The sequence below is a fragment of the Equus caballus genome, chromosome 13, assembly GCF_041296265.1.
Source record: "Equus caballus isolate H_3958 breed thoroughbred chromosome 13, TB-T2T, whole genome shotgun sequence".
NCBI classification, from domain to species: Eukaryota; Metazoa; Chordata; class Mammalia; order Perissodactyla; family Equidae; genus Equus; species Equus caballus.
Window position 1 is genome coordinate 29902237 of NC_091696.1, and position 15055 is coordinate 29917291.

Below are 15055 nucleotides of genomic sequence, written 5' to 3' on the forward strand. Positions count from 1 at the left end.
GCCTTGTTCACCATGGTATCTCCAGTGCCTGGCGCCTTGCTGGTGCACAGTTAGATGGCGGAATGACTACCCGGTCAGCCAGGCAGCCAGCATGCCTATGAGAGCTCCTCTCTGTGCTCTGCGTCTCTGATGTCTGCTCCTGCTACCACCCACTTCCCTTTCCAATAAATTAGCTCATCTGAACTGGATTTGAGAGCGTCCTGTGCTGCGGGCGCTGTGCCAAGTGTTTTACTTGCATCTTCTCCTTTACAATGAAGTAAGAATCTACCTATTGATTATTTCATATTTGAGAGGCTTCTGGGCTGGAGGAAAATATCCACTACCTTCTATACTTTGTTAAATGCTCAACTATTAGACTCTATTTAACAAAAAAGCAAAAATGGAAAGCCATTTTTTTTCCATAGGGGATTTAGGCTTTGATTACAGATTTAACTGATTAAATTATCTTAAATAATTTAAACTGCAAATACAAATTCACTACAGCTGATTCTTTTGACTACTCATATGCTTTAAGCATACACAAATAGCTTAGTTACAGAATTTATTAAAACCCTGCCATCAAAACTGGTTATAAAAGTGCTAAAACCATGGAAGTAACTTTTTCTTATCCTTATTCCCCCACCTTCCTGAGGTTCCCATTTTTACACCTTTCTAGGGTTTCAGTAATTCTACCAGTTATTATTTTTATACCTTCCTAGAGTTTTTGTAATCCTACTAGACCCAAAAGAGAAAGGATACTGTCTCAGAGTAAGCTGAGGTTGCGGGTTCTGGCCAGAGACATGGGATCAGGTTGCACCATTCTAAGTATTCAAACCTGAGCTGCTGATCATTAGTCCTGGCACCTTTTTATGGGCAAGTTTTTCTTGTTTTCCTTCTGGGGCTTTTAAATCTCTTCCTTTCTTTTGTATGCTTTTTTTTTTTTTTTCTGCTTTTTCTCCCCAAATCCCGCCAGTACATAGTAGTATATTTTAGTTGTGGGTCCTACTAGTTGTGGCATGTGGGACACTGCCTCAGCATGGCCTGATGAGAGGTGCCATGTCCGCGCCAGGGTCCAAACTGGTGAAACCCTGGGCAGCCGAATACAAAAGTAAATATAATAGTATATGGAATCTCCATGAACCGATCATTTAGCTTTAACAATGTCAACTTATGGCCACTGACTCTCCTCCCTTATTATTTTGAAGAAATTCCCAGATGATAGGATTTTATCTGTAATTATTTCAGTATGATTCTCTAAAAGATAAAGATTTAAAACACAGTGCCATTATCAAAACTAAAAATTTTTTATAATCATCCCTTAATATCTAATATCCAGTGTATTCCAATTTTCAATTTGAATAAATGTCCCATAAATGCCAACTAAATTTTTTTTCAGTTTGTGTGAATTGGAATCCAAATAAGATCCATACATATAACTGATTTTCATAAAAGTGTTAATTTTTGAACCTTGGTGTCTTTCTCAGAGATGCTACATTCAGGTTTTTAGAAACAGAATAGGCTGTTAATACCTGAGCAGTGTCCTTTCATTAAGATATATTGATCTGGTAATATATATTGATCTGGTAATAGTGCTAATAGTAGCACTATTAAAACCTACCTCTGGGCTGGCCCGGTGGCACAGCAGTTAAGTTCACACGTTCCACTTCTCGGTGGCCCAGGGTTCGCTGGTGCAGATCCCAGGTGTGGACATGGCACTGCTTGGCAAGCCATGCTGTGGCAGGTGTCCCACATATAAAGTAGAGGAAGATGGGCACGGATGTTAGCTCAGGGCCAGTCTTCCTCAGCAAAAAGAGGAGGGCTGGCAGTAGTTAGCTCAGGGCTAATCTTCCTTAAAAAAATTAAATAAATAAAAATAAAAATAAAACCTACCTCTTCCATTATTAACTTATAATTGGTAAGGTCACCAAAGTTGCACACATATCCTTCCCAGCTCTTCCTCTGACAGTCTGACGGAGGATCTCAAACCTGGCTGAACATTAGAATCTGGGGATCTTTGTTTCCCCCCAGGTGTGGTAAAATACACATAAAATTTACCACATTAACCTTTTTTTTCCAATTATTTTATTGAGGTCATAATGATTTATAACATTGCGTAATTTCAGGTGTACATTATTATTGGTCAGTTTCTGTATAGACTGCATTGTGCTCACCATCAATAGTCTAATTTTTATCCGTCACTATATATATGTGTCCCTTTTGCCCACCCCTAGACCCCCTTCCCCTCTGGTAACCACTAATCTGTTCTCTTTATCCATGTGTTCATTTATCTTCTACATATAAGTGAAATCATATGGTGTTTGTTTCTCTGTCTGGCTTATTTTACTTAAGATAATACCCTCAAGCTCCATCCATGTTGTTGCAAATGGGATGATTTTGTCTTTTTTATGGCTGAGTAGTATTCCATTTTAAGTTATGCCACATCTTTTTTATCTACTCATCAGTTCATGGGCATTTGGGTTGCTTCCACATCTTGGTATTGTGAATAATGCTGCAGTGAACATAAGGGTGCGTAAATCTCTTTGAATTGTTGATTTCAAGTTCTCTGGATAAATATCCAGCTGTGGGATAGCTGGGTTATATGGTATTTCTATTCTTAATTTTTTGGGAAATCTCCATACTGTTTTCCATAGTGGCTGCACCACTTTGTATTCCCACCAGCAGTGTATGAGGGTTCCCTTTTCTCCACATCTCTCCAACATTTGTTATTTTTTGTCTTGGTAATTATGGCCATTCTAACAGGTATAAGGTGATATCTTAGTGTAGTTTTCATTTGCATTTTCCTAATAATTAGTCATGTTGAAAATCTTTTCATGCGCCTGTTTGCCATCTATATAGCTTCTTTGGAAAAATGTCTGTTCATATCCTCTGCCCATTTTTGATCAAGTTGTTTGTTTTTTTTGTTGTTGAGTTGTATGAGTTCTTTATATATTTTCAGAAATTAACCCCTTGTCAGATATATGATTTGCCGATATTTTCTCCCAGCTGGTGGGTTGTCTCTTCATTTTGTTCATGGTTTCCTTTGCCTTGCAGAAGCTCTTCAGTTTGATGTAGTCCCATTTGTTTATTTTCCTTTTGTTTCCCATGCCTGAGTAAACATGGTATTTGAAAAGATGCTTTTAAGACCGATGCCAACCATGCTAACCATTTTTAAGCATACAGTTCAGTCCCATTAAGTACAACATTCACATTATTGTGCAACCATCAGCACCATCCATCTTCAGAACTCTTCTCATCCTGCAAAACTTAAACTCTGTGTAAACAGTAACTCCCATTTCCCCCTCCCCTCAGCCACTTGCAACCACCATTCCACTTTTTGTCTCTATGAATTTGACTACTCTAGGTACCTCATATAAGTGGAATCATATGGTACTTGTAGTTTTGTGCCTGGCTTATTTCACTTAATGTAATGTCCTTAGGGTTCATCCATGTTGTAGCATGTGTCAGAATTTCCTTCCTTTTTCAGGCTGGATATTGTTTCATTGTATGTATATGCCACATTTTGTTTATCCATTCATCCGTCAGTGGACACTTGGGTTGCTTTGATCCCTTGACTATTGTGAATAATGCTGCTATGAACATGGGTGTTCAAATATTTTTTTTGAGCCTCTGCTTTCAATTCTTTTGGATAGAATTGCTAGATCTTTTTTGAGGGCCTGCCATACTGTTTTCCATAGCAGCTGCACCATTTTACATTGCCACCAATGTGCATAAGGGCTTCAATTTCTCCATATCTTTACAAACATTTGTTATTTTCTTTCTTTCTTTCTTTCTCTCCCTCTCCCTCTCTCTCTTTTTATAGTAGCTATCCTGATGAGCATGAGGTGGTATCTCACTGTAGTTTCAATTTGCATTTCCCTAATGATTAATGATGTTAAGCATCTTTTCATGTGCTTGTTGGCCTCTTGTGTATGTTCTTTGGAGAAATGTCTATTCAAGTTCTTTGTTCATTTTTCAATTGGGTTGTTTGTATTATTGTTGTGAAGTTGTAGGAGTTCTTTATATATTCTGAATATTAATCCCTTATCATAGAATCTGGGGATCTTTTGTGATGAGACCTGTAAATCAGTATTTTTTAAAGCGCCTCAGGTTGAGAACTGTTTTCTTAGGAGATGAGGAAGTAAGTATGTTTAAGTTAGTTCTCATCAAGACAAATGGAAAATTCCTCATCTTGGAACAGTATTGAAATCTTCTACTTGGTTACGCTATGTGTTCATGAGTGCTGTCCAGTCATGGTAATTCTGCATTTCCCAGAGTCACTGGACTGACTCACAGTTTCCTGGGTCTGTGCTTTCCTCCTTGCACAGACAGAAACAAGTTCCTATTTATACCTTATAAACAGAGGAAAAGAAGAGACAAAATATCCATATATTAACACTCTCCTACTTATAAAAATCAGCAAAATATGTCTCATCACCTTTCTTAGATAATATAACTACCTTTTTGAAGCCTTTATATTAACTTTCTACTCTTGAGTAGCTTATGGACCCAGCCTTTCCCAGACATTTCACTTAAGCATAATGATTACTAAATATTTTACGGTGCTCCAACTGTTACAGCTTGGATAGTGGTAGTCCATTTAATTAGCATTTGTCCTTGTAACATTACCCCTGACGTCCTTGAAAATATCCTTGCTATCTAGCATCAATAGGATACTTGTAGATCCGTCCTGATTTTTCTTGTCTCCAGAAATGAAACAGCTACCCTCCAAGAACTCCTGGTTGTTTTAATGGTAAATAATATAAGACACCAGCACCTAGGCATTAGGGATATACATGACAATTAGTAGGAGGGCACTGGACCTCACTTGGTAGTGAGAGAGTTGGAAAACATTTCTTTAAGGTACAGTTTTATATTGATCTTTCTAATTTAATATATCACTGCTGTGCCCTGCTTTCCTAGGTCTGTGGATCCCCTGACCACAGGGACAATCCTTTGAGGCTGCCCTTACCATTATCCCCACCTTATAGCTGAAAAAATTGAGACTGCAAGAAATTACGTAACTTACCTAAAATCACACTGCAAGTAAGTGTAGAGCTGCCCAGCTCTGCTGAATTTATTTCAGAAACTGAGTTCCTATGGGTTTCCTTGCAAGGCCCCGCCCCAACCTCTGCCTGCTCTCAGAAACACAGAACTTTGTCGTTTGTAGACTTTCCACCAAGTTTCCCCTGTTACTGAAAGTTCAGTCTCTGATCGCGATGCCAATCCAAATAATGAGAACAGAGTCTTGGGGAAAAAAGGGAAAGGTTTTACTTTGCCAGGCAGAGGGAGCAAAGCAAAGGGCCAGTGCCCCAAAAGTTGTTTGCTCCCCATTAAGAAACAGGTAGGGGTTTTTATTTGGGGTTTTGGGTAGCAGAGGGGGGCTGTGGCCTTCTTGGTCAGCGTTTTCCCATCAGCCTGTTCCTGGGGCTGCTTCCAGCAGAGGAGACAAAGGATTTGTCAGATGAGTGTCCTTGGCTGTTTATCTCCATGATGGAGGTAGACTCTGACGTCAGGAAGCCACGGAGTTGGGCCTGGGAAGCTTCGGTTTCTTGATATTCTCCGGACATTAGTTTCTCTGTAAAAGAGCTTCAAGGTCCTGTGATTAGCCACAACTTTAGTGGGAGCCCAGCGTGAGGTTGTCTGGGCTTGAACAATTTGTAACTGCTATTTGGCTCTATAGCTCAGGGAGTCAGAGGTTAAAGAAACAAGCATTTACATATCAGTGTGCTAAAGAACCAGGAAACTGGAAATGAGCGCTTTTATTTTTAACCCATATGTGCTGGGTTCACTGTAGGGGAACCAATGTCAGGGCTGATGTTAACTAAGAGCCGGTAACACCCCGTTTAGGACTTCCAGCGCAGGGTCTTCCTAGTCTTGGGTGGGGTAAGGAGAAACTATCCAGATTCTTCTTTTCTCCCTGCAGGATTCGGGAGTGAGGATGACAAGGAGAGCCTTCCAGGAGAAAGGCCTGAAAACAGAGCCCCTCAGGAGGCTCCTTCCCAGGAGGGGCCTCCGGACAAATGCCCGGCCCAGTTCCGCCGTGCTGCCAGACGCCAGAGCTCCCGGGGGAGGAAGCAAGGCCCTGAGGGCACCCAGGACGATACCCCAGGGGAAGGGGAGGTGAGCTGGCTCCCCAGGCAAGGCGAGGCCCTTAGCCTCCGACGGCTGCCCCAAGATCCAGCCACCCACCTGTGCCCGGAGGCGGGAAAGAGCTTCCCAGCTCAACAGCCACCAAGGGACACATGGGGGGAGGGGGGCGACAAGCGGCCCTAGCTTGCCCTGAACCCAAGGTCACAGCACCCATCTTGCTCGTGCCCGGCTCTCGCACAGGGAGTCGGCCCACCGGCACCCCAAGTGTGGGAAGGCCTTCTGGCACAACTCAGACCCCACCCAGCACCTGAGGACGCATCGCAGCCAGAGGACCTGCCTGCGCCTGGGTGCGGGGTTGGTGCCTGGCCACCTCCTCCCGCACCCGCGCTCCCAGTGGCCCAGGTGTATGCGCGGTGCGCCGGCGCCTCCACCCCCGCAGCAGGGCAACACCTCACCGACCGCCCAGCTGCCCCCCGGCCTCCAGCCGCCGGCCACACCTGGAGAGGCCCCAGCACGCAGGAGACGCTGCGCGGCGCCGCCCTCCCCCCACCCGCTGCCTCCCACCTGCCCAGAAGGCCCACGGATGCCAGGACTGTGAATCGGTTACCTCGGTCGCCAGAGGACGTGAGGCAAGAGCTTCCACCAGGTGCCAACCTCGCGGTCCCCTGGGAACCACGTGGGCGAGGGGCCTTTCCGCCCAGGCACCCTCTCAACGCCTCCCGCCGCTGGGCCTGCATGGGACAGGGAAGGCGGCCTGGGCCAGCGGGTAGGGCCCAAGGCTTCTGGTGCAGCCCTGAGCCAGCCCAAGAAGACCTGGAAAATCCCCACCTGGAGAAGGCCAAGGGCGAATGAGCCCTCTGAGTGGTTCCAAGGGCTTTCACCAAGCTCTTACTTGCCGACTCCACTGCTGGGCCTTTCAAACTACGAAATAGTAACATCTCCCATTTATTGAGGGCTTACTCTGTGCCAGGCTTTGTGATTTATGGGAATTATCTCATTTAATCCTCAGAATATCCCTGTGATATTGGTGTTCTCATTATCAGCATTTTACAGATGGAGAAACTAAGTCTCAGAGAGGTTAAGGGACCTGCCCAAAGTCATACAGCCAGCATTCAGACCCAGGTCTGCGGGCCTGACTCCACAGCCCACCCTGCTGCACTGCTCCTCCTGCTGGTACACGAGTTAAGGGTACAGGTTTGACAGGGCATCCATTTATGGAGCATCCATTTTTCTTGTGGTAATTATACAAACACTTTTTATACTAAAGTGAGCAAATCCTCCCTGGAATTAACATTTGCACCACTGATTGAGATGAAACTTGAGATGTCATAGAAATTTCATGTTAAGGCCAGTGCTTCAGGCTCAGCCCATGGATCCCTGAAGTGACCTCTCCTCATACCTCTGCCTTTAGAGAGATGTTGGCAAAGGGTTCTCTGCTCCAGGACCAGCAGCTGTGTGGCGCCTTCCTGGAGACCAAGGAAGAGACCCCTGCGTTGCTTGCCATCCCACTGGGTGCCTTAGGAAGTTCATCCAGTTCCTCTGGGTTAAGGTTTCCAAATTCCCAACAGATAATTAATCTTCAGGATTTGGGACTGAAAAGTAGGAATTCTTAGCAGTTTCTGAAATCATGTTATTCTGTATTTTTCATAACTTTCTGTATTTTTTTTAATAAATAAGAAATACACATTAAGTAGTAATTACAAAAAATTGTAGGCTATAGCAAATATTCAAAAACCAGAAAATACCAGAGAACATTTTGGGTAGTAGTCAGATGACAAAACATTTAAATCTTCAGCAAGATTAACTGCCCTACACAGAATCATGTGTTGAAATTGCCAATTTAAGCACTTGTTTCCAAAACTTATTTCTTAGAACATCATTCATAGGATTTGTATAAAATATATGATACATGTAAACAGATTAATGTTTATCTTATTTGTGAGAATGACTTACTGTTAACAACAGACAGGGCCACAAATACACTTTTAATATGGCAATAGCTACAAAAAAGACTGATTAGATTGTGACCACTTCTCTCCTATGTGCTCCTGTCTCAAGTTCTAGAAATGTCTACCTTAACCATGGACTCCATGTGTTGGCGTTTCCCTCTCTCGCTTTCTACTTGACGTCAGTGGATTCCTTAAAATCAGGAATGCCTCAATGTTTATTGTTAAGCATTAATTCTCACTGGAGAATTATAATACTTTTTCCTATTTTCCCAGTTTCTTGACTCATTGTTCTTGAGATTCAGAAAAAAATATCCCAAAAAATGTCAGGAAGGACTTCCCGCATAGAAATACTGTTCTGGCCTGAGCTGGATCGGCAAGGCACCTCTGCTGCAGAAATAATCACCAAGTATATCGTCAAGCCCAGTCACTGAAGCTTGATGGTTTCAGGGGCCTCAGAGCCAGAATATCCAGTTATGGAGCCTAGCTCTGCCAGTTTCTGGTTGTGAGACCTTGAGTAAGTCACTTTACCTCTCTGAGCTTCAATTTAATGGGTAGGATGATACCTAGGAAATAATATACTTGCTTTGTGAGCCATACTGTGGAAGGGTTTAAAGTATGGCTTTGGAGTGAGTCTGAGGTTTGAATCCATTACTTACTACCTCTTTGATTTGGGGCAAGTTCTAACTACTCTGAGCCCCATTTTTCTCTTCTGTAAAATGGGAAAACTGATTGAGCCCATTTCATAGGGTTTTGATGAGTTTAAATGAGATCACATGAAAATGCTTACTGCAGAGCATGGTACATTGTAAATGCTTGACAAATGTGGACCAGTGTCGTATTATCTGCTGTATCTACCTCACAGGGCAGTTGTGAGGATGGAAGGGAGATTATGTTATGGGAGTGCTTTCCAAGCTGTGAACTGGTATCCATGCACTTCTCGTTCCTTCAGAGATGGGATGGTCAGAAGATACTGGCAGACGTTAGTGGTATCTCCAAGTAAGGGGCCTGAGAATACTTATATCCATAGAAGGTACCTGTGTTGAGGAGGAGGTGTCACCATGGTTATCTGGAAAACAGGGTTTAGTTTCAATTAAGTAGGCAAACTCCAGCATCATCTGACTTGGGGTACATTTAGGGGACTGGGGAAAGCTGATTTTCAGCAGGAGCTTTTGGAGAAAGGGCAGTGTTAAACAGAACCTGCCCACTATAGGTTAGGTTTGTTTAATAGGGACTGAGGCAGGAGAAGGGGACATGTGATAGAAGATGATGGGGGGGCCTCTTTGACTCTTGTCTGAAGCCCTGTTATTGGCTGAACTTAGGAAACATTCCTATTAACCAGAAGCAGTGCTTCCTGCTCCTGCTGTGCATGCACCTACAGTGCTCATTCATTTGTAGATTGTAGACCAAACATGGATCAAAGGGCTTTCCAAAGGTGATCTCATGTAATCTTGACAGCAACCTGGTAAAGTAGATACTAGCACTACTTCTGTTTTGCAAATAAGGGCCCAGAGTCTGGGAAAGTTAAGTCCGTTGCCCAACGTCACACAGCCTACATGTGGCAGAGTAAGGATTCTGACAGAGTCCGAGGCCTAATCCCCACCAGGCCACCTCAACGGACCAGGTGCCAGAGCTGAGCTTGAACAAGACAGAAAGAAACACAAATGTGTGAATTTTAGCACCTAAGTGGCCTCCTCTCTTGCCTTCTGTGACAACTCTCTCTCTCCTGGTATTACTCCTTTTCTGGACACTGTTTCTTTGCTTCCAGGGAAGTTTTTCTCTCCTTAGCCCTTATATCCGGGTCCTCTGAGCCCCATCCTTGAACTCTTTTCTCTTTCTTTTGCACAGATCTGTGAGGGATCTTCATGCCCACAACCTCAGCTGCTGTCATCTTTCATTCCAATCCAGACTGCCCCTCTGAGCACCACCATGATCCAGCCAACTGCCTCCTTGACATCCCTTCTCTGAGGTTCCAGGCTCCCAACTGAATTCATCCTCTCCCTTAGCATGCCTCTCCTCCCGAGTCTCCCTTCCTCCTTACCATGGCCTCTTAATTTCAAATACTGGCACAGCAGCTGGGAATCCAGAAGCCATCATAGATGAGGCCCTCGAGTCAGTTCTTGGGACAAGAGATGGACTGTAGGGCCTGTTCTCTGAGAGCTGCCAAGAGTTTGGGGGTGAACTTGGAGGGTGGAATTCATCATATAATCAGCTGTCTACTAAGCACCCAGCAGTGTGCCAGGTCCCATAGCAAGAGTGAAGGATACATTCTTCATAAGACAGGATCCCTGGCTTCAGGGAGCTTTCAGGCTACTAGAGACAATGGACATTAAGCAATCCTCCCAAAATACAAACTCTTACAAACAGTGTTAAGTAGTGTGAGGAAAAGTTCAGGGTACTATGAAAGAATATAATAGATCTATGTTAGGTTGGGGAATTTTGAGAAAGTGACAATTATTGTAACCCTGAGAACTGAGCCGGGGGAAGAGAATTCCATATAGAGGCAAGAATTGGTGCTTGCACAAAGGCCCAGAGGTGGGGAAGAGCTTGGTATGTTGGAAAAACTGAAAGGCAGCCCGTGTCAATGGAGCTGAGTGTGCTGGGGCGTGTGGTCAAGGTCAGACTTGACGAGCTGGCTGGGGACAGTGGCAGGTGCCTTGTGGGTAAGGAGTCTGGGTTTTTTGGTTAACTTTTTATTTGGAAATAACTTCAGAGTTACAGAAAAGTTGCAAGAATAGTACAAAGGACATCTGTACGTCCTTTACCCAAAATTCACCTGTTGAAATTACTTGCTTTATTTTGAACTATTTGAAAATAGGTTGAATACATCATGTTCCTTTACCCCGAAATACTTCTTACAGTGCGTATTTCCTACCACAGCACCGTACAGTTACCCACCTCACTACATCTGGCATTGATGCAATATGGTATCTAATTTACCACCCATTTTGTCAATTGCCTCAATAATATCCTGTATATAGCATTTTTCCCTCTAGTCCAGGATCCAGTCTAGAAATGATATATTGCACTAAGTTGTCATTTCTCTTTAGTCTCCTTTAATCTGGAATAGTTAGCCTTTCTTTGTCTTTTAGGACATCGACATTATGGAAGAGTGCAGTTTTCTCCTTTAATAGAATGTTCCTCATTTTGGGTTTGTCTGCTGTTTCTTCATTGTTAGATATGGGTTATGCATTCCAGGCTGGAAGACTGCGTAAGAGATATTGTGTCCTTCTCAGTGTGACAACAAGAGACACACAATGTCTGTCTGCTCTTCCTTGGTGATTTTGTTTAATTTCTCCAATCTATAGTTACTATTTTTCCCTTGTAACCGAGAAGCAATCAGGGAGATACATTACAACTACGCAGATACAGATGAGATTTAACATCTATTGATGATTCTTCTGAATGAAATCAATCTTTATCATGATAATTACAAAATGATGACTCTTAAACTGCAACACTTCCTCCGCTTGACATTCTTCTGCCCTTTTATTTGTATATTTATTAGTAGCGGGGACTCTTAGATTTCTATTATTTTCCAATAAGTTTATAGTTATTAACCTTAATTATTTTGGTGCTCAAATTGTCCCAGTGTTGGCCAGTGAGAACCCCTTAAAACTAGAAGCCTGGATGTTATCCCATCTTCAGCAGAGTGGCGTGATCAATTTGCATATAAGCCCACCCTGACTGCTGTGTGAAGATGCATTGGAGGGACACAGATGAGGAAGCAGAGAGACGCATTAGGAGGCTTTTGTGTAGTCCAGGTGGGGGTTGTGGCTTAGCCTAGGGCAGTGACATATAGGATGGAGGGAATGGATGCATGTTCTAGAAACTTTGGTGGTTGAATTGGCAGGACTTTGTGATGGAGTGAATGTGTGAGCGGCCAGATGGGGAGTAGTCAGGAATGACTGGGGTAGCTGGGTGGATGGTGACATTTACTGATATGGGGAAAACAAGCAGAGTGAGGGGGTGAGGTGGGATGGATGTTTGAGACAGCTGAGTTTGAGATGTCTTTGACATCCAAGTGAAGATGTCAAGTAGACAATTGGATACATTGTTCTGGAGCTGGCGAGAGAAGTCTAGACCAGAAGAAAAGTTAGGAGTTGCCACATATGGATGATTTTTGAATCCGTGGTCCTGGATGAAATGCTATAAGGGAAGAATGTGTAGTGAGGAGAGAGAGGGGCCAGCCTGGGAATCCTGAACGAGGTCACTGTTTGGGGGTGTGAGGGTGTGTGGCAGGAAATGGTAATGGAGGGGTCTGTGGGCGCCAGATCACATGGAGCCTGGAATGTCAGGCCAAATCCTGAGGACTGTGGGGAACCACTGAAGGGCTCTGAGTAGGGGAGTGAGTGACAGGGTATGATTTGAGTTTCAGAAAATTTGTTCTGACAGCCAAGTGAAGATGATTTGGAGGGTCACAGCAGTGACAATGCTATAGTTCTTTCTAAAGTAAATCTGCCTGCCTCTTGCCGCGGAGATTTCTCAGATGGATCCCTGTGCCTGGAATGCCCTCTCCTTGTTCATGTGGGCTCAAAAAAAGATGATCAAAACATCTGCCTCAACTCCTTTTATCAGCCCCAGGCAATGTGACAGCAAACCCCCATCTCCCCGCCTCATTTTGCCTGGAGCTGCACAACTTGCTTCTGGGACCTTTTCTCAGCCTGGGGCAATGTAGGTAAGAGTGTGCATGGGCTGGTCCCTGAGGTTTGCAGGAGTCTGTTTGGGGAATGTGATCCTCTGCCCTGGCATGCTTTGAATTCAGTATTGTCTCTGTCACCAAGGCAACCGCCCATTCAAACCTGTATGTTGCCCCTCTCCACCCCACCCCCCACTCCCACACATGGAAGGGAAGATGGGTTGAGTCTGGATGAACATCCAGTGCATCCTCCACTTACCAGGGGTGGCACTGTGCAGGACACTTGCATTCCTGCCTAGAGGGTGCCAACAGCCCATTTGGAGACACAAATAACCAAAGGCAGAAATTTTAAGAAACCAGAGGGAGGAGCAGATGTCTGGAGCCCAGGAAAGACAAGATTATTTTTAGTTGGAGAAATCAGGGAGGGTTCCCTGGAGAAGGTGGCATTTGAACCAGGCCATGAGGGTAGAGAGGACTATTTTCAGTTTCACAAAAGAAATATTTGATTATTCAGTGGTGAGGAAATTTAAAAAATCAAAGCCCCACTTCCTTATATTTTATTGACATTGTCAACACAATCATTTATCGGTTGCATTATATCCCTTTAAGCAGATACTCTGTAGTCAGTCCTGTTATTGTTAAAAGAATTCATTCTAGGCCTCATGACATTGGCTTGGGGTCTGGGGCTGGGCGCTGGGGACAGAAGCCGCTCTGGGGACAAGATGCAACTCATAAATCATTGCTTGAGCCCATCCACTCATTCTTTCATTCAGCAAACATTTACTAAAGACCCACCACAGCCCAGGCCCTGAGGATACATTGATGTTCAGGACATGGTTTCTGTCCTGAAGACCTTGAGTCTAATAGAGGAGCCACAAGTGGGAAGAATTTGTTGTAGAACACGTGTAGATGCCTCACCAGAGGCACAGTGTGTACGAGATGTGGCGCTGACATGGAGAAGGGAGCTGCAAGGAACTGAAGCCTCAGGAGTAGATGGGGATACCAGGCGGAGCGTGAGCTGTGAGAAGCGGGGAGACTGAGGACACACGTCAGAGGACCAAGTCCACGTGGAGCACGGCAGCGTCCTTCTCTGGCCACAGTCTGGAAGGCACATCTCTCTTACCCTTAGGCTTCTGGGTGTTTGTTTGTTTGTTCTGTTTTCTATTTCAAATATTTCCTTTCTCCCATTTTGGGAGGACTGTTTTTATACTCTTTTCCAAAATGTCAACTTGCGTACTTAATTCATTTGCTTTATTTTCTCTTTTTGACGCTAAAAGCATTTCATTTAATACTGTTAATTTTACCTCTACAGATACCTTTGACTGTATCCTATTTTTTAAAAATTATTTTCTAAATAGTTTTAATAGTTTTTCTTCTTGATTTGCTTCTTGTCCTAAGGGTATTTTGAGATACTATTCATGTTTTTCAATTTCTAAGTGCTGTGTTTTATATTATTGTTAGTTATACTGCATTTTTAAATTAATAAAAAAAAATTTTTTTTTTGAGGAAGATTAGCCCTCAGCTAACATCTGCTGCCAATCCTCCTCTTTTTGCTGAGGAAGATTGGCCCTGAGCTAACATCCGTGCCCATCTTCCTCTATTTTATGTGGGACACCTGCCACGGCATGGCTTGATGAGCGGTGCCATGTCCGCAGCCAGGATCCGAACTGGTGAACCCCAGGCTGCTGAAGTGGAATGTGCGAACTTAACTGCTGCACCACTGGGCCAGCCCCAGTTGTACTGTGTTTTGATCAAAGACTGGCTTCTAGAATTTCTACTTTTCAAAATTTACCAAAATATTCTCTGTAGCTTAATATTTATTGCATTTTGTCACTGTCCATGAAACTTGAAAAAGATTTGTTTTCAGGGTAGAAAATTTATATATTCATATCCTCTACATCCTTATTTATTTTTTGATTACTTGTTCAGAAAATGTGTTAGAATACTTCCGATAAAACTGTTTCTCATGTTTCTCCTTGTGTTACTAAATATTTTGTTTCATGGATCTTTGTTGTTATTTAACACATAAGAAATTAGACCCCTTCACTGTTTTGTTTTTTTTAAAGATTGGCACCTAGCTAACCTCTGTTGCCAATCTTCTTTTTTTTTTTTCCTTCTTCTTCTCCCCAAAGGCCCCCAGTACATAGTTGTATATTCTAGTTGTGAATGTCTCTGGTTGTGCTATGTGGGACGCCGCCTCAGCATGGCCTGATGAGCCGTGCCATGTCCGTGCCCAGGATCCGAACTGGCGAAACCCTGGGCCGCTGAAGCAGAGCGTGCAAACTTAACCACTCGGCCATGAGATCGGCAGTCCCTTCACTGTTAATTACACCTTTTAGAGTGAGGTTAAGAGGTCACTTTCTGGAGTCAAGACAGCCTGGATTCAAGCCCCAGCTCCAGC

The 15055-nt window shown here is 43.7% G+C and overlaps 2 protein-coding genes and 1 long non-coding RNA gene across 3 annotated transcripts in view; 2 read left to right on the forward strand and 1 right to left on the reverse strand.

Moving 5' to 3' along the window:
• BCL7C (BAF chromatin remodeling complex subunit BCL7C) overlaps nt 1-14657 on the forward strand; it is a 45582-nt gene extending 30925 nt beyond the window's left edge. The window contains exon 6 of the mRNA XM_023655612.2: nt 5903-14657. Within this exon, the coding sequence (XP_023511380.1) occupies nt 5903-6103 (201 nt within the window). The 3' untranslated portion in view covers nt 6104-14657. The remainder of the gene's footprint in view (nt 1-5902) is intronic.
• LOC138917128 (uncharacterized) lies at nt 1813-6814 on the reverse strand. Its single transcript, XR_011424656.1, has 3 exons — nt 6677-6814; nt 5006-5565; nt 1813-4328 (listed from the first exon to the last, which is right to left on the reverse strand). It is a non-coding gene; the product is annotated as an uncharacterized lncRNA (long non-coding RNA).
• The window catches only part of ZNF629 (zinc finger protein 629), a 60003-nt gene continuing 51560 nt past the window's right edge, over nt 6613-15055 (forward strand). Inside the window, exon 1 of the mRNA XM_070231896.1 lies at nt 6613-6715. The gene's annotated coding sequence lies outside the window, so the exon portion shown is untranslated. The remainder of the gene's footprint in view (nt 6716-15055) is intronic.